The 27,374-nt window shown below is 36.3% G+C and overlaps 2 protein-coding genes across 6 annotated transcripts in view; one reads left to right on the forward strand and one right to left on the reverse strand.

Moving 5' to 3' along the window:
- The window catches only part of MNS1 (meiosis specific nuclear structural 1), a 64,205-nt gene extending 48,361 nt beyond the window's left edge, over positions 1-15,844 (forward strand). For both annotated transcript variants that reach the window (XM_065941916.1, XM_065941917.1), the window contains exons 8-10: positions 6,464-6,721; positions 14,199-14,324; positions 15,691-15,844. In XM_065941916.1, the coding sequence (XP_065797988.1) occupies positions 6,464-6,721; positions 14,199-14,324; positions 15,691-15,780 (474 nt within the window). In that variant the 3' untranslated portion in view covers positions 15,781-15,844. The remainder of the gene's footprint in view (positions 1-6,463; positions 6,722-14,198; positions 14,325-15,690) is intronic.
- A 559-nt stretch (positions 15,845-16,403) lies between these two features.
- TEX9 (testis expressed 9) overlaps positions 16,404-27,374 on the reverse strand; it is a 297,677-nt gene continuing 286,706 nt past the window's right edge. For all 4 annotated transcript variants that reach the window (XM_065941921.1, XM_065941918.1, XM_065941920.1 and 1 more), the window contains 2 exons: positions 17,265-17,399; positions 16,404-16,656 (listed from right to left, as the gene is read on the reverse strand). In XM_065941921.1, the coding sequence (XP_065797993.1) occupies positions 16,582-16,656; positions 17,265-17,399 (210 nt within the window). In that variant the 3' untranslated portion in view covers positions 16,404-16,581. The remainder of the gene's footprint in view (positions 16,657-17,264; positions 17,400-27,374) is intronic.

A 27,374-nucleotide genomic window follows, 5' to 3' on the forward strand; every position in this document is an offset into this window, starting at 1 on the left:
AATGGGAAAGCAGGTAGGCAGCGTTATTATTAGGTAAGTGGAACAGCAAATGAATCCCAGCTATCACAGAGAAAAGGTATAATCATCAAGGGACATATAATATAGTGAACATTTTATCTCCCATGTAACATTGTACTGAAGTACATAACTGTTGTATCTCCAAAGAAAATTGACTGCAAAGGGGAAAGGGTGTTTAAACACCACTAGAACTTAATAACAAATATTTTAACTTACTAACTGAAAAATCTGAAAACATTCAATTATTATTGTTTGAAGAGGATATTTGCAGACAATTTAGAGGAGGAAATTACGACATCAAAATCTATTAGGCAATTTAAATTTTTTTGCTTATTTTTGGCTGCTGTCTTTGTTGCTGCACATGGGCTTTCTCTAGTTGCAGTGTGCAGGCTTCTCATTGCAGTGGCTTCTCTTGTTGCGGTGCACAAGCTTTAGGATGTGCAGGCTTCTGTAGTCGTGCTGAACAGGCTTAGTGGTCCTGTGGCATGTGAAATCTTCTCAGGCCAGGGATCAAACCTGTGTCCCCTGCACTGGCAAGTGGATTTTTTTTAATTTCTTAAATTTTTTATTCAAGTATAGTTGACTTACAATGTTTCAGGTGCACAGCGAGTTGATTTAGTTGTACATATACAAACATACTAATTTTTGAAATTATTTTCCATTTTAGGTTATTATGAGATATTGACTATTGTTCCCTGTGCTATACAGTAAACTTTTGTTGCTTGTTGCATATCAGTTTTTTAATTAGAAATCTAGCATTCTATTCATACTAAGTCAAACAAGTGGAATCAAATGTCATGCATTTTTTTCATTAGACAAAAATTCATAAGTTTTCTAAAATGTGTTATACATATTATTTCTATATGAGTATACAAAAGCTTTTCTACTATACCTGATAAAGGCTGGAGAAAGAAAATTTTTAAAAAAGATGAAGAAATTGGAAAACATACTAAATGAAATGGGAGCACTGAATATGAAATAGTGAAACTAGATAAAAGTAAAAGATCATCATACAGCCATTAAATATGGCTGCTCATGAGAAATATAGCTGAAGCTCTGGAGAAAAAAGCAGTACCTGGGCATTTCTGTTTTTCAAAAACTCCCAAGATTATTCTGGTATGCATCTGGAATTTTAAAAGTGATTACAAGTTTTTCTATTAAATTGTAGTTTTGAGTTCTATATTATTTTTCTGTTGACCAATCATACAATGGCAGTAAGTGAGTAATAGTTACATAATCACAATAGTAAAAGATGTTTATCAGTTTTCACAATCAATAGCCAGACAAAAATAAAAGATAATTACAATCTCAAGGCATAATGGGAACATGATTAACCTAACAATATAAAATAATTACATACAATCTGGGGGGTCAAGCAGAGTGATAATGTAAGTGGAAGTGCATCCATGCACATGTTTTCATTTTTGGTTGGTGCATTTGATCCTATTACCATTTTCTTAACTGTTTTGGGTTAATTTTCTATAGGTCTTTCCTTCTGTTGTGTTTCCTGCCTAGAGAAGTTCCTTTAGCATTTGTTGTAAAGCTGGTTTGGTGGTGCTGAATTCTCTTCACTTTTGCTTGTCTGGAAAGTTTTTATTTCTCCCTCAAATCTGAATGAGAGTCTTGCTGGGTATTCTTGGTTGCAGGTTCTTCTCTTCTCTCACTTTATATATGTCATGCCATTCCCTTCTAGCTTGTAGAGTTTCTATTGAGAAATCAACTGATAGCTTGATGGGAGTTCCCTTGTATGTTATTTGTTGTTTTGCCCTTGTTGCTTTTAATATTTTATCCTTGTCTTTAATTTTTGTCAATTTGATTACTATGTGTCTTACTGTGTTCCTCCTTGGGTTCATCCTGCCTAGGACTCTCTATGCTTCCTGGACTTGTTTGACTATTTCCTTTCCCATGTTAGGCAAGTTTTCTACTCTTAATCTCTTCAAATATTTTCTCACGTCCTTTCTCTCTCTTCTCCTTCTGGGACTCCTCTAATGTGAATGTTGATGCATTTAATGTTGTCCCAGAGGTCTCTTAGGCTGTCTTCATTTCTTTTCATCCTTTTTTCTATATTCTGTTCTGTGGCAGTGATTTCCACCATTACGTCCTCCAGGTCATTTATCTGTTCTTCTGCCTCAGTTACTCTATTGATTCCTTCTAGTGTATTATTCATCTCTGTTTTTTAATTCTTGTGGGTCTTTAGTAAACATTTCTTGCATCTTCTCCATTGTTTTCCTGAGATCCTGTATCATCTTCAGTATCATTGTTCTGAATTGCTTTTCTGGAAGGTTGCCTATCTCCACTTCATTTAGTTGTTTTTCTTGGGTTTTATCTTGTCTCTTCATCTAGGACATAACTTTCTGCTTTTTTTTTTTTTTTTATCATGATTAACTTTCTATAATGTAGCTTTTGTTCTAGCCATCTATGAGGCTGGATCTTCCTGCTGCTTCTGTCTGCCCTCTGATGGAGTAAGCTAAGAGGCTTGTGTAAGCTTCTTGATGGGAGGGACTGGCAATGGGAAAAACTGGGTCTTACTCTGGTGGGCAGGGCCTTGCTCAGTAAAGCTTTAATGCAATTATCTGCTGATAGGTGGGGTTGCACTCCCTCCCTGGTAGTTGTTTGGCCTGACCCAGCCCTGGGTTAACAGTGACCTCCAAGAGGGCTTACACCAAGGGGGACCTTCCTGGACTGCTGCTGCCAGTAGCCCCATCTGGTGAGCCCCTGATGACCCGCGCCTCTGCAGGAGACCCCCCAGTACTAGCAGGTAGTTTTGTTTCAGTCTCCTGTGGGGTCACTGCTTCTTTCCTCTGGGTCCTGGTACACACAAATTTTGTTTGTGCCCTCCAAGACTGGAATCTGTTTCCTACAGTCCCATGGAACTCTTATAGTCAAATCCCACTGGCCTTCAAGGTCACATTCCCTGTGGATTCCCCGTCCCTTTGTCGGATCCCCAGGCTGGGAAGCCTGATGTGGGGTCCAAACCTTCACAACAGTGTGAGAAACTTCTTTGGTATTATTGTTCTCCAGTTTGTGGGTTTCCTACGCTGCAGGTATGGGGTTTGATTTTATCATGAATGAATCCCTCCTACCATCTCTTTGGAGCAGCTTCTTTGTCTTTGGACATGGAGTATCTTATTTTGATGGGCCCCAGCATCCTCCTGTTAATGGCTATTCAACAGCTAGTTGTGATTTTGGTGCTCTTGCAGAAGGAGATGAACACATGTCTACTCCGCCATCTTGAACTGGAAGCCAGCAGGTGGATTCTTAACCACTGGAGCACCAGAGAAATCCACAGGCAATTATTAAATGAGAAATATTGGGAAAATTGTGTAGGCAGCCAACTCAATAACTGAGAAAAACCATATAAATCAAGTAGAGGGAAGAATATGGAGGGAAATAATAAAGATACAAGTAGAAGTAAACTGAAAATCAGAATACATTAGCATTTTTAAATCTAGTCGCTTAATATTTGAAGGGATAAAGGGTCTGTAAAGGGAAAAGATTAGAAAAACAGTAGAAGATTACTCAAATATGTCCTAGTAAAATGAAATTTTCAGTGGTGCTATGCAGTGATTTCAGAAAACATAGGGGGAAAAAAGACAAAATAAGATTATTAAAGCCATTTTCCTGTATCAGATTTGTGTGCCCTGTGTCACATCCTGTCAGCATCACCTCTGATTTGTGACTGCTGTGGGGAATAGTTGTGAGGGCTTAGACTGACCCTTTGCTGAGCGCTTCCTAAGATGTCAGGGTGGGGACAGGGAGGTAACACCCTTTGGGGCATCCCTCAGCCAGCAGTGGAGGGGAATCGAGAAACAATGCTTCTCTACCTATAGCAGGCTTTTGGGAAGGTCCTGAAAGTTACCCCATGCCTTCCTCACAAGGTCCTGGCAGAGTGAAGCCTCGGTCTTCCAGTGACCAGTTCGATGATACACCCTTGTGTTGGCTTCTCTTCCTTCACTTCTGCTTGTCCCTCACCTCTGCTTCCTGAGATTACCTCCGTGGTAAAATATCTGTATACAACTCCTTGTTTAAGGCTGTTTTTCAGTAGAGAACACAGACCAAGACATCTGTAAAGAGTTTCTAGACTCAGAGTAGTTCTATAGCAAATTAATCCAAACTTTCAGTGAACAGCTATTCCTCAAACCACATATTGGGTTTTAGAACATGGAAAATTATTCAGTTCATATTATATAACTACATAATCCATATCCAGACATCAAAGTCTATATGAACACTTTCCTAGTTCAAAACACATAATGAATGGTGTTTTGTTTTGCCAAAATCTTTCCTGTTCTTTAGCCAGATGTCTTCACCATTGGATTAAACTAAAATTGGTATGGGAGATGGATGCCAGGAAATGTCAAGAATTCATTTGGTCCAGTATGTACTGAATTTCTGAGTGCAAAGTATTATTACAAGCTCTGGAGGAATTCAGAGCTAACTGACACAGCATGTCTGCCTTTAATGAGCCTCTGACTTCTATGCAATAGATGGCAAATAAACACAAACTTTTTATTATAAAAAACATTATGTGTCCAGCATCCCAAAGAAAAATAAGATGTGCCTTCCATGGATTTTAGTGAGATGAGGTGTATATTTATGGAATAAAATTAAATGATGAAAAATTAAATGGTTGTAAGACCCCCAAAAGAGGTAAGAGTGATTAGAGAGAACTAAGAAGAAGATAGGATCTGAAAAGAGGATTGTGTGTGTGTGTGTGTTAGACACTCAGTCGTGTCCGACTCTGCGACCCCATGGACTATAGCTCGCCAGGCTCCTCTGTCCTTGGAATTCTCCAGGCAAGAATACTGGAGTGGGTTGTCATTCCCTTCTCCAGGGGATCTTTCTGACCCAGGGATTGAACCTGGTTCTCCTGCATTGCAGGCAGATTGTTTACCATCTAAGCCACTAGGGAATAGAGAAGACTATGAAAAAGACAGAATTTGGAAATAGGATTAGATAGGGATAAATGAAGAAAGAGAGGATGAATGATCAGTATAATTAACAAAGTTGCTGTAACTGATACTTGCGGATTGGCTCACTTTAAAACCCATTCTTTGGAGAAGGACATGGCAACCCACCCCAGTATTAATCCCATGGACAGAGGAGCTTGGCAGGCTACATAGAGTCCATGGGGTTGGAAGAGTCAGACACAACCTAGCAACTACATAACCAACAACAACACTGTAATAGAGTATTTCATAAAGGAGTCAGGTTCTGGTGGGCCTCTGAGAGATTGTTTTCTGAATTCTATTTTTGTTCTCCTGGATGTGTTATTGATGTGATACCTATAATACAGGGATGCACAAGTTATTTGGGAAAATCTTTCAGCAGCTTGTCAGGTCCCTAGCTATTTTGCATAGTTACTTGCAAAATAATAAATACATTTTCTGTTTCAAAAGAAACCCATTCCTACCCTTACCACATCCTACCCTGACCACATCCTACCCTGTTGTAAATTCATTTGTCTTGCTTTATTGCAAAGAGAAATGTAGTCAAAACTACATTTATCTTTTACCTAGAACTCTTCATATGAACTAGGTTATCTCCAATAGCCACCAACCCCACTTCAAGGTGTGAAGGTGGAAGAAAGCACATGAGATAGTAGTCGGTCACCACAGACAGAGTTACCATGATGAGTCTTGAGCAGTAGGATGGCAGCTTGGTTCCCTGGCCTTCCTGGAAGTTCTGTATGCAGCTGATGGCCTGTAGTAAATCCTTATAGTTTGTTGTAATCTGTAAGAACCTTGGCCCTATGGGCGTTAAGGCAATATTTTGAAGATACTGGCCTACCTGGAACTTGTATTAGAATTGAACAAAGTTGGTTAGATTAGCGAATGGTTTAAAATTTACAGCAGTCCTAATTCAGTAGATCAATGATAAAGCAAATATGGGTGATCCCTGTAAAATTCTTTCGTTTTGAAATCTTTCATAGTAATGTTGAGGAAATTAAACCTTGTAGGAAAGGACTTTGAACTGCTTCAAGTAAGTTTGAATTTCTCTGAAATACTTCTGATTCTCATTGCTAGATTATTGTTCTGAAAAATATTTATCAATGATTTGAACACAAGGTTCTAGAATGATTCATAGTTGGTACAGATTTTATAGTTGACTGATTTAATAAACTCACATATACAAATTTTTATACAGCTTTTTTCAAAGTTAATGTGTTAATTCTGAATACAGAAACAAGATGATAAATATATATTAGTTAAATTTTAAATAATGAGCAATCCAAAGGTAATATCTACTTTATTAGTTTTTAAAGAATGGGGCAAAGTGTTACCTTGAAAAGGCTTAAGTTTTCAGTTTTATTTCTTATTGTAACATTAAGCTTAAACAAATTCTATCTGACCCTATCTTTATAAGACTACTGTAAAGAAACAATTACCGAATTAACTTTTACAGGTTAATTATTAAGTTAACTTTTAGATGTATTGTTATTTAGGAAGAAGCAGAAGAGAAATTGAGAAAGCAAAAGGAGTTGAAGCAAGATTTTATGGACCAAATGGCCTTGAAGGAATTAGTACTTCAGGCTGCAAAAGAAGAAGAGGAGACTTTTAGGAAAGCTATGCTGGCGAAATTTGCTGAGGATGATCGAATAGAATTAATGAATGCTCAGAAGCAAAGAATGAAGCAACTAGAACACAAGAGGGCCGTGGAAAAACTTATAGAAGAGCGCCGCAACCAGTTCCTTGCAGACAAAGTAAGGAAAACTTTTAAAAAAATTTTCATTGAATAGCAGCTGGCTAATTTATTTATCCACTAAATAACTGAAAACTGTTTATGCGCCAGATGTTGGATATCCATTCACTAATCATATGATATATATGTTTTCTGACTACTAATTAATTAATGAATCTAGAACATATTTATCGATGCTTTCTACATGTTAGACATTGGTTGGTGTTGAGAACATAAATTATGACGAACTCCATGTAATCTATAAGCTTTTGGTGTTGGTTAAGAAAAATACATAAAAACAATGATTATGAAGATATGTCAAATGCATTGATGATGATTATACAGAATAGACATGTTGTATGGCAGAGAGGAGACTGATCATGAATGTCTTGGCTGCTGTTTTAATGGTGGATTTTATTCAGGGGGGATCCACTGAAGAATTGAGCTGCATGATAAGGTCTGCACTTGGAAAGATGATTCAGGTAGCAGTGTTGAGGACAGACATGAGGGGAGTAAGACTGGAGACAGGAAGATCAGTTGCTTTTGTTTAGTTGTTCAGTCATGTCCGACTCTTTGTGACCCCATAGACTGTAGCACCCCAGGCTACCCTGTCTTTCACTGTCTCCTGGAGTTGGCTCAGACTCACGTCCACTGAGTCGATGATGCCATCCAACATCTCATCCTCTGTTGCCCTCTTCTCCTGCCGTCAGCCTTTCCCAGCATCAGGGTCTTTTCCAGTGATTTGACTCTTCACATCAGGTAGCCAAAGTTTGGAACTTCAGCTTTAGCACCAGTCCTTCCAGTGAATATTCAGGGTTGATTTTCCTTTAGGATTGACTGGTTTAGCACGATCTGCTTGCTGTCCTACGGGCTCTCAAGAGTCTTCTCCAGCAACATAGTTTGAAAGCATCAGTTCTTTGGTGCTCAGCCTTCTTTATAATCCAACTCTCATATCTGTACCTGATTACTGGAAAAATCCATAGCTTTGAATATACAAATCTTTATCATAAAGCAAAGCGATGTCTCTGCTTTTTAACATGCTGTCTAGGTTTGTCATAGCTTTTCTTCCAAGGAGCAAGCATCTTTAAATTTTATGGCTGCAGTCACTATAGTGATTTTGGAGCCCCCCAAAATAGTCTGTCACTGTTTCCATTGTTTTCCCATCTAATTGCCATGAAATGATGGGACCAGATACTGTAATCTTTTGTTTTTTGAATGTTGAGTGTTAAGCCAGCTTTTCACTCCTCGTTCACTTTCATCAACAGGCTTTTTAAGTTCCTCTTCACTTTCTGCCATTAGAGTGGTGTCACCTGCATATCTGAGGTTATTGATATTTCTCTTGGATATCTTCATTCCAGCTTGTGCTTCATCCAGACCAGCATTCAGCATGATGTACTCTGCATAGAAGTTAATAGGCAGGGTGACAATATACAGCCTGATGTACTCCTTTCCCAATTTTGAATCAGTTCATTGTCTCATATCCAGTTCTAACTGTTGCTTCTTGATCTGCATACAGATTTCTCAGGAGCCAGGTCAGGTGGTCTGGTATTCCCATCTCTTGAAGAATTTTCCACAGTTTGTAATGATGCACACAGTCAAAGGCTTTAGCATAATCAATGAAGCAGAAGTAAAATTCTTTCTAGAATGCTCTTGCTTTTCTATGATCCAATGGATTTTGGCAATTTGATTTCTGGTTCCTCTGCCTTTTCTAAATCCAGTTTGTACATATGGAAGTTCTCGGTTCACATACTGTTGAAGCCTGGCTTGAAGGATTTTGAGCATTACGTTGCTAGCATATGAAATGAGTGCAGTTGTGCAGTAGTTTGAACATTCTTTGAACATCAGGATTGGAATGAAAACTGATCTTTTCCAGTCCTGTGGCCACTGCTGAGTTTTCCAAATTTGCTGGCCTATTGACTGCAGCACTTTCACAGCATCATCTTTTAGGATTTGAAATAGCTCAACTGGAATTCCATTGCCTCCACTAGCTTTGTAGTGATGCTTCTTAAGGCCCTCTTGACTTCGCATTCCAGGATGTCTGGCTCTAGGTCAGTGATCACACCATCATGGTTATCTGGGTCATGAAGATCTTTTCTGTATACTTCTTCTGTGTATTCTTGCCACCTCTTCTTAATATCGTCTGCTTGTTAGGTCCATACCATTTCTGTCCTTTATTGTGCCCATCTTTGCATGAAATGTTCCCTTGGTATCTCTGATTTTCTTGAAGAGATCTCTACTCTTTCCCATTCTGTTGTTTTCCTCTATTTCTTTGCATTGTTTACTTAAGAAGCCTTTCTGATCTCTCCTTGCTAGTCTTTGGAACTCTGCCTTCAGATGGGTATATCTTTCCTTTTCTCCTTTGCCTTTCACTTCTTTTCTCAGCTATTGTAAGGCTTCCTCAGATGACCATTTTGCCTTGTTGCATTTCCTTTTCTTGTGGATGGTTTTGGTCACCTGCCTCCTGTACACTGTTACAAATCTCCGTTCACAGCTCTTCAGGAAGTTACTACAATTATCCCAGAGAGAGGTGATGAGAACCCTTGTGAATAGAGAAGGAATCCATCTTTGAAGTGGTAGGAAATTAGAATTGATGGCTCGCGATGACCAATTAGATCTGGAGAGTTGAGAGACAGATTAGACTACTACTACTAAGTAATGTTGTTACACACTTCCATATTCAGTGAGTGAGTGGTGATATATGTACAAAAATGTACGAAGATAAACAGATTTTGAGGGGGTAGATATATAATTCTATTTTGTCCATATAGATTTTGAGGCCCAGGGGAAAATTTCTTAGTTGGAAATGTGTATTTAAGAGTTGGTGAGGAAACTAGGTTTGTGACTTGGACACATTGAAATGTTTCATCCATAAAACTGAAATACTACTTTAAGATGCAAATAAGATAATAATATGTAAGTGCTTAGGAAAGATAAAGAGCTCTAAATATGAAAAGTACTGATAAAGCATGTGGTAAATATTTTTAAGTAGTAATAGAAGTGGAGTAACAATAACTAACATTTATTGTTTTCTTACGCCATTCACTATTCTATATTCATTACAAGCAAATTAATAATTTTTAACTTTCAACCCTGTGAGTTAGGTACTGTTACTACCCCCATTTTAAAGATGTGGAACTGAATCTTGAGAGATTATATATATTGCCCAAGGTGTCATAGCAAGTTAAGTGGCAGATCTGGGATTAATATATTAATATCATAATGATTTTCCTGAATGGTGGACAAAAAGAAACCCCAGAATACTCTTATAATCAGCAGATACTCATTTTCTAGGCATTCTGCTGAGGGAACCAAAATAAATAAAGCTCATTCTGGTAGCTTTTAATCTAGCACAAGAAAATAAGGTCTAGATACCCCAAAGACTTGATTATATATACTACTGTACTAAGAATATGTTTCTTAAATGTAAACATTTGTAGAATGCGATAGTGTGATATAATAATAGTGCAATACATTTATGGCAGAACTATGTGGCTGTATCTAGAAATACATAAAAAATGAATAAAAGACAGGAAGGCTATTCTTAGTTGGCAGCTTATGGAATTAGCACATGGAGGAACCTGAATGATAGGCTGAGGAGTTTGGGCATGATACAGTAGAAGCTGGTTATTGTAATATGCTCTTTAACAAGAAGAGAAAGGGTACATATACACAATGGAATATTACTCAGCTATTAAAACAAATGCATTTGAATCAGTTCTAATGAGGTGGATGAAACTGGAGCCTATTATACAGAGTGAAGTAAGTCAGAAAGAAAAACACCAATATAGTATATTAACATATATATATATGGAATTTAGAAAGATGGTAATGATGACCCCATATGCAAGACAGCAGAAGAGACACAGATATAAAGAACAGATTTTTGAACTCTGTGGGAGAAGGCAAGAGTGGGATGATTTGAAAGACTAGCGTTGAAACATGTATATTACCATACGTGAAATAGATGACCAGTGCAAGTTCAGTGCATGAAACAGGGCATTCAAAGCTGATGCACTGGGACAACCCAAAGGAATGGGATAGGGAGGGAGATGGAAGGGGGGTTCAGGATGGGGGACACATGAAAACCCGTGGCTGATTCATGTCAACATATGGCAAAAACCATCACAGAATTGTAATTAGCCTCCAATTAAAATAATTAATTTTAAAAAAGGTGAAAGTAATAATTTAAGAGTTAAAGTGATGATGGCCTGGAGTAGGTTGACAGAGCAGTGGAAGGAGAAAGGGAAGAATTTAAATATTTTTAAAGGAAGAATAGATGAGACTTGTATGATTTTTTTCCTTGGACCATATAGGGTAGAGTGGAGGAAGGTATCAAAATAACTCTCAAGCTTTCAAATATGAGAAACTCAAGGAATACAAGTGCTGTTGTTATGTTTTGAATTGGAGCAAAAAGATGGAATGACTTCAGATTTAGTCATATTTAGTTAGAAATGCAAGTTGAAATTCCTGAAGGCAGTTGAACAGAAAAAAGGTCAACTTTTCTTAGAAAAGCATTTCTGGCATTAAGTAACCCACAGTTTCAAACTAAGATTATTCTTTCAAATAATATATTATGAGAAGTAATCAGAGGGCCAGTGACTGAGACTTGGAGAACATAGGAGGTAGAAGTGGTAGTAAAAAATTGACAAGACCAAGAAATGGTCAGAAGATAACATCTGGATGTCACAGAAAACAGAGATCAGCCCTATCTTTTTTGCCTGCTGCATGAAGTGTTGGGAGACTTGAGGTGCAATTTTTGGCTCTCCTGTATGCTTGATTAACTAATGTCTTATTTCTGTTGTTGCATTTCCAGATGCTTAAAAGGACATAGTTGGAAATCTTGTGGTGCCTTAGAATTAAGGTTTCCAAAAGAAAGTAGCAGATAAACCTTTTCCAATTTCTGTAGCCTGAATCTTGGTTAAAGACAGGCTGGTGGGTGACTGAGTGAATATGCTGTCACCTTGGAGTCATTCTGGATTCTTCCCATTTCTTACCTAATAATTTTTAGCCATCAAATCCAGTTGATTCCAGTTCTACCATAACTCTTACTAAATCCATTTCTCTTCATAATTTAGACATTTATTATCATTCTTTGGACTACTGAAATTGTCTTCTAACCGGTCTCCTTGTGATTCTAGTCCATCTGCTACCAGTTAGCATAAAGTAAAAAAATCTCATTATGTCCTCCTCCTGCTTAACTAAGTGGATTCCTAATGGATACAAATCTCAATTCTATATCTTTGATATAAACCAGTCATGATTTGCTGTAACCTTTAAGGGAGATAAAAAAAGCACCTAGCATTTTTCCTGACAAGCAGTAAATACTTAGTAAATGTTTGTTGAATCAATAAGGGTGATTATCAGTGTCAGAGCAAAGTGATCAAGGAGACAGAAAATTTTAAAGCTTCTGAAATTGACCAGAAAGCTTTGAATACTCCTTGCCTAGAAAGAGGCAGGACCAGTGACTGTCCTATCTCATGGCTTACAGAGCTAATCAGAAAACTCCTTGGAAAGTTATCAGGACAGCTATAAAGGGAAGAAATACTAAAATATTACCTAAGCCACAGATACTTTTCTAAGAAATTTATATCTTAATTTTGAAAAAATTGTGTATGTTCCCAAAATGAAGCTGTGGGGTTAATTTTAAGTATTGATATCAGTGAGACTGGGTCACATTTCTGTCTTGGCCCAAGGGAAAGGATGAAGTTTCATGTTCATACAATCATGAATCCGTTTCATTATACAATCCTGTATGCATGCTTTTTTTTTTATGATTTCATAGATATTCCTAAATAGCTATCTATCTCTAAAATAACTCCACAGTCAGATAAAATATGAAACTCCCCAGGAGATACTTTCTACCACTAGAGCTATTCAGAATTTGCCCTCATAGACGAATTGATTTCATATCTTTCTAAAATATTTACCCTAATTTACTATAAAAAGTTTTTTTTATGGTAAATAGTTAATGTGGTCTTCCTAAGAAGGAAAACCCAAATGTGAGACCGTGCATGCAACTGAACAAAAATATAACAAATGAGCTTTCCTCACAACATTAGATAACTTTTTTACACCCCCCTGTTAGAAGGAATAGATCAGTTAGGATGTTAGTCTACAAGTAGAGTCTCAAGGTAACAGCGGCTTAAGAGATAGTTTACTATTCCCTCGCATGGAAGTCTAGAAACCGAAGCTTTATTCATAGTCTTCAGGAACCCGGGCTCCTTCTGGGTTTTGTTATGGCCCCTGTAGGGTATAGCCCTCATCTTCATGGTTTAATTGGGCTCTTCAACCTTCATAGCCATGTTTCAAGCAGCAGATGGAAGAAGTGCAGAAGGGACAAAAGATGTAAGACTGATTCCTGGAAACTGCCATACAACACTTTTGCTTATTCAAAACCTTGGCAAAAACCTAGTCCTGTTGTGACCACATCTGACCCTTTAGCCTTAGAAATGCAGTCTAAAAAAAAATTCAGATATAGTGATTCTATAGCAGATTCTGTTACCCTGTTTCATCTTAGAGATAAAATATTTAAGAGCAATTCTACCCTTTGATTCAGTAGCAACATGGGTTAAAGTATCTTCTCAATTAGCTGTCAGTGATACTTCTAATTTTGTAATACATCTGACATGACAGTAGATAGAGAAGCAATTCCAAGTTTAACTGGCATTGGATATGGTTGTGTCCTAGCATTCTTCTTTATTTTCATCCAATAATGAAATATTAGGTGACATAGAAGCAGCTTACCTCTCGTTGTAACAGAAAAGACAGACATCCTGCTTTCTGGTTTATATGACTTAAACTGATTATTTCAAAGAAAAGTTGAAGCATTAATACTATTTTAACTAAAATAATTCTTGGCAGAAATTCATCATTATTTCAGTGGCCTGCCTTTAGCATCCTTTCCCATTTAAAAGTCTTATTTGGATATATTTCTATAAGAGTTCTTTTAAGCCCTAACATGAGTTAAAGCTACTCATCTCTTCCATATTTTCACAGCTCAGAAGTTTGGTGTGGTTATCAATCAGAACATTTTCCTGAGAAATACTGGTTCTTTTGCTGGAAGACTTGCTGATGCTCTTGTACCTCACACAGGCTTTAAGAAACTTAATATATATGGCAGTACTTATCTTTTAGCTATCCCTATTGTGTTTTATCTACCTTTTTTTTGGTCTTACATTGTAAGCTGCCTTCAAGACCTGGGGTATGGTAAGCACTCAATAAATATTCGTTGAATTGGGAAATCACTTCTTTGAACCTTTTTTCCTTGGTAATGAAGATGGCTTGTCCTGAAAATATGTACTTGCCTCCCTAACATCAGTCATAACTATTTTCCTTGTAACTTTAAAGGAAGAATGACAGTTATATATTATATATATAATATAATAATATAAAAGATATATTATCAGTTTTATCTTAATTTACTGCAAGAATAGTTTTGTTTGCCACATTCTTCAAAGGTTAATGTGTTTTATGACAGTAGGTTCTGTTTACAATTCTAGCAACGTGAACTGCAGGAATGGCAGTGGCAGCAAAGAAGACAAGGATGTATAAATGCAATTGTCGAAGAAGAAAGACTAAAACTTCTCAAAGAACATGCTATAAAACTACTAGGGTATCTCCCTAAAGTAAGTGAGATTTAACTCATAGCCTGTAAGAATGGGGGGAAGACATGGTGGTAGGATTTCAGAGGGCCTGGGTTTCACTCACTCCTTGCTGTTACAAAGCACCAATGTTAGGTGAGGTAGTAACTGAACGCCTCCAAAATGAGATAGTTGGTCTTGGCACTTTCTATTAAATTTGAGCTGGAATTTCTGTATTTAAATTTTGGAGGTTCTGTTCTCCAGTGTAAGGCGTTTAAAACTAAAGCAAATGTGATACGCTGCACACCAAAGCAGGTGATATATAGGATAGCCTTGTAATCTGTAACAGTAGTAGTAATAGATACAAGCTTGAACTCAGTCTGAGATCTGCTCTATAACAGGAGGTTACATTATAACTAGGTAACCCTTATTTTAAAAAGAATATTACCTTCCAGAGAATATACATGAAAATTTGCTATCTGAAATACCTATGACTATAAAAATAACAACTTGAGTTTCAGAGCCCACATAAACATATGAACTAAAGTAAATAACATTTCTACCCTTCATATACAGAAATTATGCCATTTGATACTTTATTCAATCAAAAGAATCAACTGTATATTTTGTTCAGTCTAGTGCAAAAGGAAGGAGAAAGATATGAGTAATTATTACCTGTCTATAGGACCTTATAGTCTAATTGTTAGAATGTATACAAACTTACATATTAATGACAAAAGTCATATGGAATTAATAAACTAGACTATAAATTCTGAGCAAGTCTTTGGGTTTAGATATTTGTGTAGCAAAATAACTGTGGAAATGGGAGAAACTGATAACCTAAAATTTGATCCTTTAGATCCTAGTGGCTCCAAATGACCTAAATTATTATTTGGGGGGGGGCTTCTTTAGATAAGTAAATATTTAAGTTTAATTTTGTTTTAAAGGGATTAAGATTAGTTGACTTAACTCCACACTTGGATTCTTTCCTGAAAGACTGAAGTTAGCTGACTAGAGACAGAACTGATGCAAGAGCCAGTCCCATGCATAAATCTGGTGAAGCTCATTTCCTCCCTCGTATACTGCAGGGCTGTTTCAAAATAAAGGTAGGAGGGTACAGTGTGGATTAAATTGATTTCCGTTCAGTCCATCAGAGCAGTAGTACTTGTAGTAGTAAAGCAGAAGAGTCCAGATTCCTACGACAGGTTCTAACAGGACATCAGGTCAGTCTAAGAATATTCAGTATATATGTATATTAAGTCATAATTACAGAAAAAATATTTTGCTAATAAATTAATTTCATTATATTAGAAATAACTTTATAAACTTCATGTCTGTATCTCTTAGTCTTACGAACATTTATTGAAATATTCTGGCATTCAAAGTAACCCACAAAATATTTTTCTTGTAGGGAGTATTCAAAAATGAGGATGATATTGATATGCTTGGTGAAGAGTTTAGAAAAGCATATCAGAAAAGGAGTGAAATTTGTGAGAAGTGATGCCATCAAGATTTGGTAAAACCTGGGTTCTTTTGTATGTTACCACTAGGTGTCAGTGTAACTTTTGTTTTAGAGTTCAGTGAGTAGGACTCCCATTGTCTCTGGATTTTCTAAAATATTTCTGTAATTTATCATTTACAAACAATCAGTTGTAAGAAAACATTTGTTTTCTGATAAAGAGTATTATATGCAAGTTTGCTTTCAATCACTATTGTTTTTGTACTGATAAAATTGAAGATCTGAATTCTATACCACATTCCATATATTGAGTTGGCCAAAAAGTTTGAATTTTTCTGTTATATACAGATATCTATCAAAACAACCCAGGAGACTAAACTCTTCATACCACTTCTATGTTCGTGTCTAGGAACTTTACTTCCTTGATTTGGCCGGTGAAGACTTTTCCTATTATGAGAGGAGAAAAGTAAAGTATAGAGTGAGGAATTTCAGAGTGCTTTATTACCTAATGCGGTTATCAATAAGAACATAGAAACAGTTTCTCTCAGGTAAACATCGTTTACAAACTAAAGCTAAGTCTCTAGAACATAAAATATTTTCTATGCAGCTGAAAGGGGCTAGAAGGTCATAAGAAAGATAACAGAATTGAAAGTTAAATTTCTATTGCTTTATTTTATAAAACATTTCTAATAATTAGGTATCAATTTTATATCCCCAAATCTAAACAGGGAATTATTTTGACTTATCAACTATCTTCATTATTTAATGTAAGCTATAATGGTGTGAACTATTTTTACTTTAGAGTATATCTACCACACACTAGAGGTTTAAAAGTAGATAACATTAATTTCCCCATTCGAGTGCCTTCATAAATTCCTCTTCAGTGAAAGACAGCATCTTGGCAGCTTCAATATGCATCTGTGTTTAAAGAAATCAATATTGTCTAATTTAGTATTAAGAGTAGACCACAGAACAATAAGAAATTTGTGAAAGTGTGTATAATGCTATCAAAATGAGTTTGTTATAGGAATGTATAATTCTAATTACAATAAACAGTTTTAAATAATAGTTACATTCAGTGATTAGCCACTAAAAATCTTGTCCACTGGTGGTATTGCACCAACCTGTTTAGAGAACAATTCAATATTGTAATACCTAATCTTTGCAAAAGGTGACAGTAGCAAAAACATGAATTCATATCCTCTTAACTACTAGGTAAACTTGTGTGGTGAACAGAATAAAACTGGTTTGGAATCAGTTTCAAGATTTCAAGAGGCAAACTGATCCCTTTTTAATATAATAGTTATTTTTTTATATTTGGTATTTTCTTTAGTTAGGGAGTATCCATACTGTATGGAAACAGAACTAGTAAACATTTCTAATTTACTTGCATCAATGTATAGATAACATTTTGTGACTAAGCATGGCAATAAAAAATATACCTGGAGGAGAAATACTAAATGTCTTAGTAGAAAGAGCCAAATAATATCCACAATTTATTTTAACTTTGTTTAGGATACACTCACCTTCTGCCTTTTTAAAACATCAATTAATTTTAACTGTTTCTTAAATCCTATCATTAGTTCTCCTTTTTGTTTTTCTAGCTTCTTGTTTTCTGATTTTAATTCTTCGATTTTTCTGTGTTCTTCATTTGCTATATCCTGCAAAAGGAAAAAATCCCATATATTCTTTACAGTATTTTAATGGAAAAATTATATCAACAATAAAAACTTAAAATGGTAGAGGCATGAGCATTGTTAAAACTTAAGTTTAAAAAACATTTTAAAAATAACAACTTGGTTCTAATTCCAACAATGCCAAAGTAGCTTAATTTGAAAGCAGAGATGTCATCAGTAGTAAGCAGAAACTGGAGGTGGTTATGATCCTTGAAAGCATTCTGGTTGAGATCCACATTTAACTGGCTTCTGAAAGCACTTTTCATTTCATGGTTCACACGGGATTAACCCAAAGCTAAAAGTAACAGTCATACTGGGCTGAGGAAGCGGATAGCACTGCTGCCACGATGGTAGAAATTTCCAGGTAGGAAATCCCTCAAATCCTTTGCAGACACCTAAATAACATGTGTAGGGTGAGACTCCTAGGAACCTATGAGAGACAGCTGAGATTTAAAGAGCTGAGCAAAGAATTCAGCCACTGCCTATGACAAGGAAGACCAAGTTTGTAATTGTGGTAAAAATCCACTGGATGAGCTCTGTAGCAACTTGGATAATGGAAAAAAAGGACCAGTGAACTTTAAAGACAAGTTAGTAGAAATCATTAAGCATAGGAAGGTCTTATACTTGGAAAAAATGTTAAAGGACATCTTTCATGCAAAAGGGAAATGATACCAGAAGGAAATCTGAATCTACATACACATTAAGTATCAGAAATAGTAACATGTGGTAAATATTAGTAGAGTTTTTATTTTAAAACTTGAGAGTAGCTAAGATTTTGCTGCCAAGATGGCAGAGTAGAAAGATCCTGGGCTCACCTCCTTCCACAGGCACACCAAAATTACAGCTATTAATGAGAAAGTCCAGAATCTAGCAGAAAAGATCTTTTCCAACTAAGGATTTAAAAAAGGAACCACAGCAAGATGTAGAAGGAGCATACGTGCAGTATTGTCAAGACCCATAGCCCCAGAGAGAAACCCACAAATGGGAGGGTAATTACAGTTACACAGGTTCTCTGAGCAGTGGGTCTAAGCCCCACACTGGGCTCCCTGGCCTGGGGAGTCCTGAACTGGGAAGACCAGTGGGGCTTACTTTCAGGGGACACAGGTGTGAAACAGAGATTTAACTCCTAAAGGGTACACATAAAACCTCACATGCTGCAGGACCCAGGGAAGAGGCAGTAATTTTTTAAAGGAGCTGGGTCAGACCTACCTGCAGATCACCCAGGAGGCAACTGAAGTTCATCCTTGGGACACAGGCATTGGCAGAAGCCATCTGTGGCGCCTGCTGGGAAGCATCACTTCAGAAGCATCCTCTAGCTTTTTAGCGCTGGAACACGGCCCCACCCACCAGCCTGTCAGCCTCAGGCCAAGCAACTTGCTGGGTCAGGACAAAGCCCCACCCATCACTAGCAGGCAGGCTACCTTAAGATCCTGAGCCTTCAGCCACGCTGGAACACGGCCCTGCCCCATAGGAGTGCACAGGCACTAGCTCTGGGATCCCCAGGGCCTTGCAGACAGAGACTCTGGGACCCAGCTCCACCCACCAGCAGGCTGACACCAGCCCGCGACCCCTGCCCCCTCACCCCCAGACACTGGCCCTGCCCACCAGCAGGCTACCACCGCCTCAGACACCTTGGGATCCATGGCAAGATTCAACACACTTCCATGATTAAAAACAATTAAACAAGGAAGAGAAGGATTCTACTTCAACATGATAAAAGCAATATATGACAAGCCCACAGCTAACAACAGACTCAATGGTAAAAGATTGAAAGCTTTCCCTTTAGAATCAGACAAGACAAAGATGTTCACTTTTACCTACTCTGCAGGTTCAGGTCAGAGCAGCTAGGGAATAAAAATAAAAGGCATCCAAATCAAGAAGTAGAAGGAAGATTCTCTTTCCTCACAGATGACATTATCTTGTATGTATTAGAAAACCCTACAAATTCCACAAGGAAACTGTCAGGATAAATCAATTTGGCAAAGTTGCAGAATACAGAATCAACACACATAAAAAAAATCAGTTGTGTTTCTATATACTACTAATGAACATTCTTAAAGAAATTTTAAAAATTACAAATATCAAAAAGCGTGAAGTACTGAAAAACATCTACTTCTGCTTCATTGACTATGCTAAAAGCCACTGACTATGTGGATCACAGTGAACTGGAAAATTCAAGAGACCTTACCTGTCTCCTGAGAAACCTGTGTGTGTATCAAGAAGCAACAGTTAGAACCGGACTTGGAACAACTGACTGGTTCCAAATTAGGAAGGGAGTACATCAAGGCTGTATATTGTCACCCTGCTTATTTAACTTCTACACAGAGTACATCATACAAAATGCCAGGCTGGATGAATCACAAGCCAGAATCAAGACTGCTGGGGGAAATATCAACAACCTCAGATATGGAGATGATACTACTCAAATGGCGGAAAGTGAAGAGGAACTTAAAGAGCCTCTTGATGAGGGGGAAAGAGGAGAATTAAAAAGCTGGTTTGAAATTCAGCATTCAAAAAGCCAAGATCATAGCATCTGGTTCCATCCCTTCATGGCAAATAGAAGGGGAAAAAGTGGAAGCAGTGATAGATTTTATTGTCTTGGGCTCCAAAATCACTGCGAACAGTTACTTTCGTTGTTCAGTGGCCAAGTCATGTCCAACTGCAGCATGCCAGGCTCCTCCGTCTTGCACTGTCTCCTAGAATTTGCTCAGATTCACGTCCATTGAATCGGTCATGCTATCTAACCATCTCATTCACTGTTGTCCCCTTCTTTTGCCTTCAGTCTTTCCCAGCATCAAGGTCTTTTCTAGTGAGTCGGCTTTTCCCATCAGGTGGCCAAAGTATTGGAGCTTCAGCATCAGTCCTTCCAGTGAACATTGAGGGTTGATTTCCTTTAGGATTGACTGGTTTGATCTCCCTGCAGTCCAAGGGACTCTCAAGAGTCTTCTCTAGCACCACAGTTCAAAAGCATCAATTCTTTGGCACTCAACATTCTTCATGGATAGTGACTGCAGCCATGAAATTAAAAGGTGCTCCTTGATCTGCCCTCTTAGCGCAGTAGACAGCGCGTCAGTCTCATAAAAGGTGCTCCTTGGAAGGAAAGCTATGACAAATCTAGACAGAGGCATTAAAAACCAGAGCCATCACTTTGTTGACAAAGGTCCATATAGTCAAAACTATGCTTTTTCCAGTAATGATGTACAGATGTGAGAGCTGAACCATAAAGTAGGCTGAACAATGAAGAATTGATGGTTTTGACTTGTGGTGCTGGAGGAGAATTGAGAGTCCCCTGAACTTCAGGGAGATCAAACCAGTCAGTTCTAAAGGAAATCAACCCTGAATGTTCACTGGAATGACTGTTGCTGAAGCCCTAACACTTCGGCCACCTAATGTGAAGAGCCAACTTATTGGAAAAGACCTCAATGCTGGAAAAGACAGAAGAGAGAGAACAGGACAGCAGAGGATGAGATGTATGGATGGCATCAAGCAACTCAACAGACATGAATCTGAGCAAACTCCAAGAGATAGTGAAGGAAACAGGAGCCTGATGTACTATCATGGGGTAGCAAAGAGTCGGACATAACTTAGCAACTGAATAACAACTAACTTAGGAATAAAAGTAACCAAGGGAGGTGAAACAGTTTTACACTGAAAACTTCAAAGAACTGGGATGACCCTGAGGGATGGGATGGGGAGGGAGGTGGGAGGAAGGTTCAGGGGGGGAACACGTTTACACCCATGGCTGATTCATGTGAATGTATAGCAAAAACCACCGCAATATTGTAATTAGCCTCCAATTAAAAAAAAAAAAAAAAAGAACTTATGAAACTAGTTAAAGGCCAAAGAATGGAAGGATATTCTGTGGTCAAAGATTGGAAGGCTTACTATTATTAAGATATTACTACTACTCCAAGAGATTTACAGATTCGGTATGATCTTTATCAAAACTCCAATGGCATTTTTACAGAGACAGGTCATGCTAATATTTATATGGAATCTCAAGGGAACACAAATAGACAATCAGTGAATAACAACAGTTGAAAGTCTCATACTTCCAGATTTCAAATTTTATTACAAATCTATGGTAATCAAAATAGTGTAATATGGATGTATAGAAAGCCCCAAAATAAACCCTTGCATATAAAGTCTAATGATGTTCAACAAGGATGCCAAATCTATTCAATAGGAAAATATGGCCTCTTCAACAAATTGAACTGGTAAACTAGATACCTCGATGTGTAAGAATGAAACTGTATCCCTATTTCATATAATATACAAAAATTAACTCAAATTTGGTCAAGACCTAAATGTATACCCTAAAACTGTAAACTATTAGGAGAAAATGCAGGGAAATGCTCATGTCACTGGATTTGGTTGTGAATTCTTGGATATGAAACCAAAAGAACAGGCAAACAGGAGTTAAAAAAAAGAAACTGGATTACCTCAAAGGAAACAATAAACAGAGTAAAAAGACCCCTACAGAAAATATTTGAAGATCATGTATCTGTTAATATTGAAAATACAGAAATAACTCCTCTAAAATAACAAAAATACCATCCCTTAATACATGGGTAAAGAACTTGAATAGACAATTCTCCAGAAAAGATTTACAAATGGCTAATGAGCACATGAAAATGTGGTTAACATCACTAATATTTAGGGAGATACAAATCAAAACCACAATGAGATACCACTTAGTAAACATTAGGCTAGGATGATCACTATAGGGAAAAAAAAAACACACACACACAAAATTGGCAAGGACATTGAAGAAACTCTTGTGTACTGTTGGTAGGGATGTAAAATAGTGCAGCCACTATGGAAAAATAGTACGGTGGTTCCTCAAGAAATTAAAAGAAGTATATGGTCCAGCAATTCCACATTTAGGTGAATATCCAAAATAACTGAGAGCAGAGTCTTTAAGAGATATCTGTACAACCAAATTTATGTCAGCATTATTCACAATAGCCAAAAAGTAGAAGCAACCCAAGTTGCTTTATTTAATAAATGTATAAATGAAACTTGTTACATACATCCAATGGAATATTACTCAAAAGGAATAAAATTCTGATAACATGCTACAATGTGGATGAACCTTGAGAACATTATGCTAAGTGATACAAGCCAGTAACAAAAAGGCAAATGGTGTATAATTCCACTTACATTAGGTACCTAGAGTGCACAATAAATAGACAAATAAATAGAAATAAATAAATAAATAAATAGAAAGCAGAATTGTGGTTGCCAGGGGTCACGGAGAAGGGGATGGGGAATTATTTTTTAATGGACATAGGTTTTCAGTTTTAGCAAGATGAACAAGGAGTTTTGGAGTTTGATATGTAACACTACTGAATTCTACACTAAAAAATTAGGGTAAATTTTATGTGTACTATAATACAAAGGTTTTTTTTTTAATTTAGAAAGTTCATTAACTCTTCAAAGCAAAAAGCAACTATGTAGAATTTATATGTAAGTAAAATGTATGACAACAACAGCAAGTGGAGGAGAGAAGTGTACTGCTGAAAGGTTCTTTCTTTATTCATAAAATGCTATGTTACTTGAAGGTAGATAGCAGTTAAGTTAAAGGTATATCTGATAAGTGGAGATATACACAAAAAGGTGGAGATAATAAGCCAGTAAGATAAAATGAAATCATTAAAAATATTCAAAAAGAAAAACAAGAGGAAGAAGGAACAATAACGTATGTGAATGAAAAATATAAAAGTTAATAGAGTTAAACACAACCATTATTAATAATCATATTAAATGTAATGGTCTAAGCCGCCTAATTAAAGTGTCAGAGATTGTCAGACTGAGTTAAAACAACAGGAAAAGTCAACTATATGCTGCCTGTAACAATACACAAAGGAGTTACAAATAAAGGGAGAGAAAAGCCAATACTGATGTCAGCAGTGACTAAAAGAAGTATGATTTACAGGTATATTATAAAGATGCAATAATCAAGACAATGCATTATTAACATGAAGACAGACATACAGATAAGTGGAACATAATAGTGATCCCAGTAATAATACATCCACACACATCTGGGCAACTGATTTTCAACAAAGATGCCATGGCAATTCAATAGTGAAAAGATAATCTCAACAAAATATTCCTGCACATGTTCCAATAATGAACCTTGACCCTTATATCATGCACAAAAACTCAACACAAAAGATGAAGCTCTGCAACTTCTGTAAGAAAACCTAAGACCTAAGACCCCTTAGGTTTAGCAAAGAATTCTTAAATAGAACACAAAACCATAATTATAAAATTCAAAATATTAAATGTTGCTCTTCAAAAAAAATTGTTACAAAAATAAAAGCCAAGGGATAAGATATTTGCAAAGCAGGTGTCTGACAAAGTCCTGTAATTAGGATATATAAAGAACTCTAACAAGTCAACTCAGTTCTTAATAAAGAACCAAAGAGACTAAGGAAATATGAACAAAGTGTGGTCTTTAGTTAATGAGTCATAATTATTGATTCATTAATGGTAAAAATGTTCTATACTAATGTATACATTTCATAAGAAACGATTTTAGAAATTTTATGTACTACACAATTTTATATAAATTAAAACTATTCTAATAATTAAAGTTCATTTAACAATTTTTTAAAAGAATAAAAGACTTATAAAGAGACACTTCAAAGATAACATCAAGACTTTCCTGAACAACCAATGGATGAACGAAGAAATCAAAGAGGGAAAAAAATGATCTTCAAACAAATGAAAATGGAGACACAACATATCAAAACTTATGGGATGTAGCAAGAGCAGTTCTGAGAGGAAGTTCATAGCCACAAATGCCTACATTAAGAAAGATCTCTGAATTTTTACTCCGTCCCGCATGTTTAATGTTTTTGACATTATATGAGATTTTGACCAATGAGATTTTTCCTTTTGTAATTTCCATATATCTAGTTGTGGTTTTTCTTTTTCACTTAGAGAAGCCCCCTTAACATTTCTTGGGGAGCTAATTTAGTAGTGCTGAGTTGTTTCAGCTTTTGCTTCTCTAGAAAACTCTTTCTCTCTCCAAATCTGAATGAGAGTCTTGCTGGATAGAGTGTTATTGACTGCAGGTTTTTTCCTTTCATCACACATGTTGTGATGTTGTGTGATGTTTCATCACACATATGTTGTGCCATTCCCTAATGGTCAGCAAAGTTACTGCTGAAAGTGCTGACAGTCTTAGAGGAGTTCCCTTATACATAACTAGTTGCTTTTCACTTACTGTCCTTAATATTCTCTCACTATCTTTAATTTTAGCCATTTTAACTTTAAGTACCTTGGTGTGGAACTCTTTGGGTTGATCTTTTTTGGGACTCTTGTTCTTCTTGGACTTGGATGTCTGTTTCCTTTCCCATGTTAGTATGTCTTTAGCTATAATTGCTTCTAATTTCTCTGCCCCTATCTGTCGCTCTTTACCTTCTGGGACCTGTATAATGTGAATATTAGTATGCTTAATGTTTTCCAAGAGGTTTACTGAACTCTTCATTTCCTTTAAATTCTTTTTTTCTTTTTTTGTTCAACTTGGGTGATTTACACTACTACTCTGTTCCAGTTTAGTGACCCATTCCTCTGTATTACCCTATCTAATGTTGATCCCGTCTAGTGTATTTTTTATTTCAGTTACTATATTTTTCAGCTTTGTTTGGTTCTTCTGTTTTCTAACTCCTTGTTAAAATTCTCCCTGTATTTACTCACTCTTCTTCCAAGTATATTGAGCATTTTAATGGTTATTACCACAAACACTTAATTGGGTAGACTGCTCATCTCCAGGGTTTTTAGAATGTGTTCAAACTTAAGACATCATCAACTTTAAATATTCACCAGTATATGCTGCTGTATATAAACCTCATGATAACAACAAACCAAAAATCTATAATAGATACACACAAGATAAAGGAATCCAAATATAACATTAAGATGGTCATCAAATCATAAGTGGAGAGGAAAACAATAAACAAGGACAGTCCCCAAACAATTTAATAAAATGGCAGTAAGTACATACCTATCAATACTTACTTTAAATGTAAATGTACTAAATGTTCCAATGGAAAGACAGAGTGGCTGAACAGATTTAAAAATAACATCTGTAAATATATGCTGCCTATAAGAGATTCACTCCAGATCTAACTACACACACAGACTGAAAGTGAAGGGATAAAAAAGTCTAAGACAAAGAAGGACATTACATAATGATAAAGGGATCAATTCAACAAGAATAAATAACACTTTTAAATATGTATATGCACACAAACTGGAGCATTTAAATAAATACAGAAAATATTAGCAAGTACAAAGAAAGATATTGACAGTAAAGACAATAATGGTCAGGGGCTTTAACACTCCACTTACATCAATGGACAGATCATCCATACAGGAAATGTAAAAGGAAACACAGGCCTTAACACATCAGATGAACTTAACAGATATATGTATATGACATCTTATCCAAAAGCAGCAAAATATACATTGTTTTCAAATGCACATGGAACACTCCAGAATAGATCACATGCTAGGCCACAAAATAAGTCTTAGTAAATTTTAAAAGACTGATATCATACCAAGCCTCTTCTCTGACCACCATGCCTAGAGACTATAAATCAACTATCAAAAAAAAAAAAAGAAAACAACGTGGAGGCTAAACAATGTGGTACTGAACAACCAAACAGTCATTGAAGAAATCGAAAAGGAAACAAACAAAAGAAACCCATGGAGACAGAAGCAAAAACACAAAGGTCCAGAATCTGTGGAATGCAGGAAAAGCAGCTCCCAGAGGGGAGTTTATAGAAATACAAGCCTACATCAGGAAACAAAAATCCCAAAAGCCCTAACCTAATATCCAAATGAATTAGAAAGAAAAACCTAGAGTTAGTAGGAGGAAAGATCAGAGCAGAAATGAGTGAAAGAGAGATGAAAGAAAAAAAAGGGAGAGAAAGCAAGCAAGAAAGAAATTATGAGCTGGTTCTTAAAAAGATGAACAAAATTGATAAACTTTTAACCAGATTCATTGAGAACAAATGAAAGTGGGTCCAAATAAAATCAGAAAAGAAGTTAGAGTTGATATTGCAAAACTACACAGGATCATAAGAGATTACTCTGAATAATTATACACCAATAAAATGGACAACCAAGAAGAAATGGAGGAATTTCTAGAAAAGTACAATCTCCTAAGACTGAATGAGGAAAAAATACAAAATGTGAATAGACCTGTTACTACTAATTAAGTCAGTAATTAAAAAAATACTTGCAACAAAGTCTAAGACCAGATTGCTTCACAGATGAATTACACTGAACATTTAAAGACAACTTAATGCTTATCCTTCTCAAACTATTCCAAAAAACTGAAGAGAAAGAATGCTTCCAAAGTCATTCTTTGAGGCCCGCATCACGCTGATAGCAAATCAGATAAAGAAAGACACCACAAAATATGAAAATTATAAGCCAATTAACACTGGTGAACACAGATGCAAAAATTCTCAACAAAATATTAGAAAATTAAATTGAACAATACACTAAAAGGATCATACATCATGATCAAGTGGGATTTACCCCAAGGAAGCAAGAATAGTTCAGTATCTGCATATCAATCAATGTCTTACATTAACTCATTATTGACCAGGGGATTTCTGCAGAAACACCTGTGGCTGTTGATTTGTTCTGTAAGTGAATACAGACACATCTCTGGTAAATAACATTTGGGTAACAAAAGACATGTTAATATGTGTCTCTGGTGAGTAATACATTAATAGAATGGAAGAAAAAAATCACATAATCATTTCAATAGACAGAGACTAAGCATTTGACAAAATTCAACATCCATTCATGATAGAATCTCTTAATAAATTAGAAGGAATATACTTCAATGAAAAAAGGTCATATATGAGAAGTCCACAGCTAAAATCATATGCAATGATGAAATGTAGAAATCTTTTCCTCTAAGGTCAGGAA

Source organism: Muntiacus reevesi, chromosome 7 (genome assembly GCF_963930625.1).
Source record: "Muntiacus reevesi chromosome 7, mMunRee1.1, whole genome shotgun sequence".
NCBI classification, from domain to species: domain Eukaryota; kingdom Metazoa; phylum Chordata; class Mammalia; order Artiodactyla; family Cervidae; genus Muntiacus; species Muntiacus reevesi.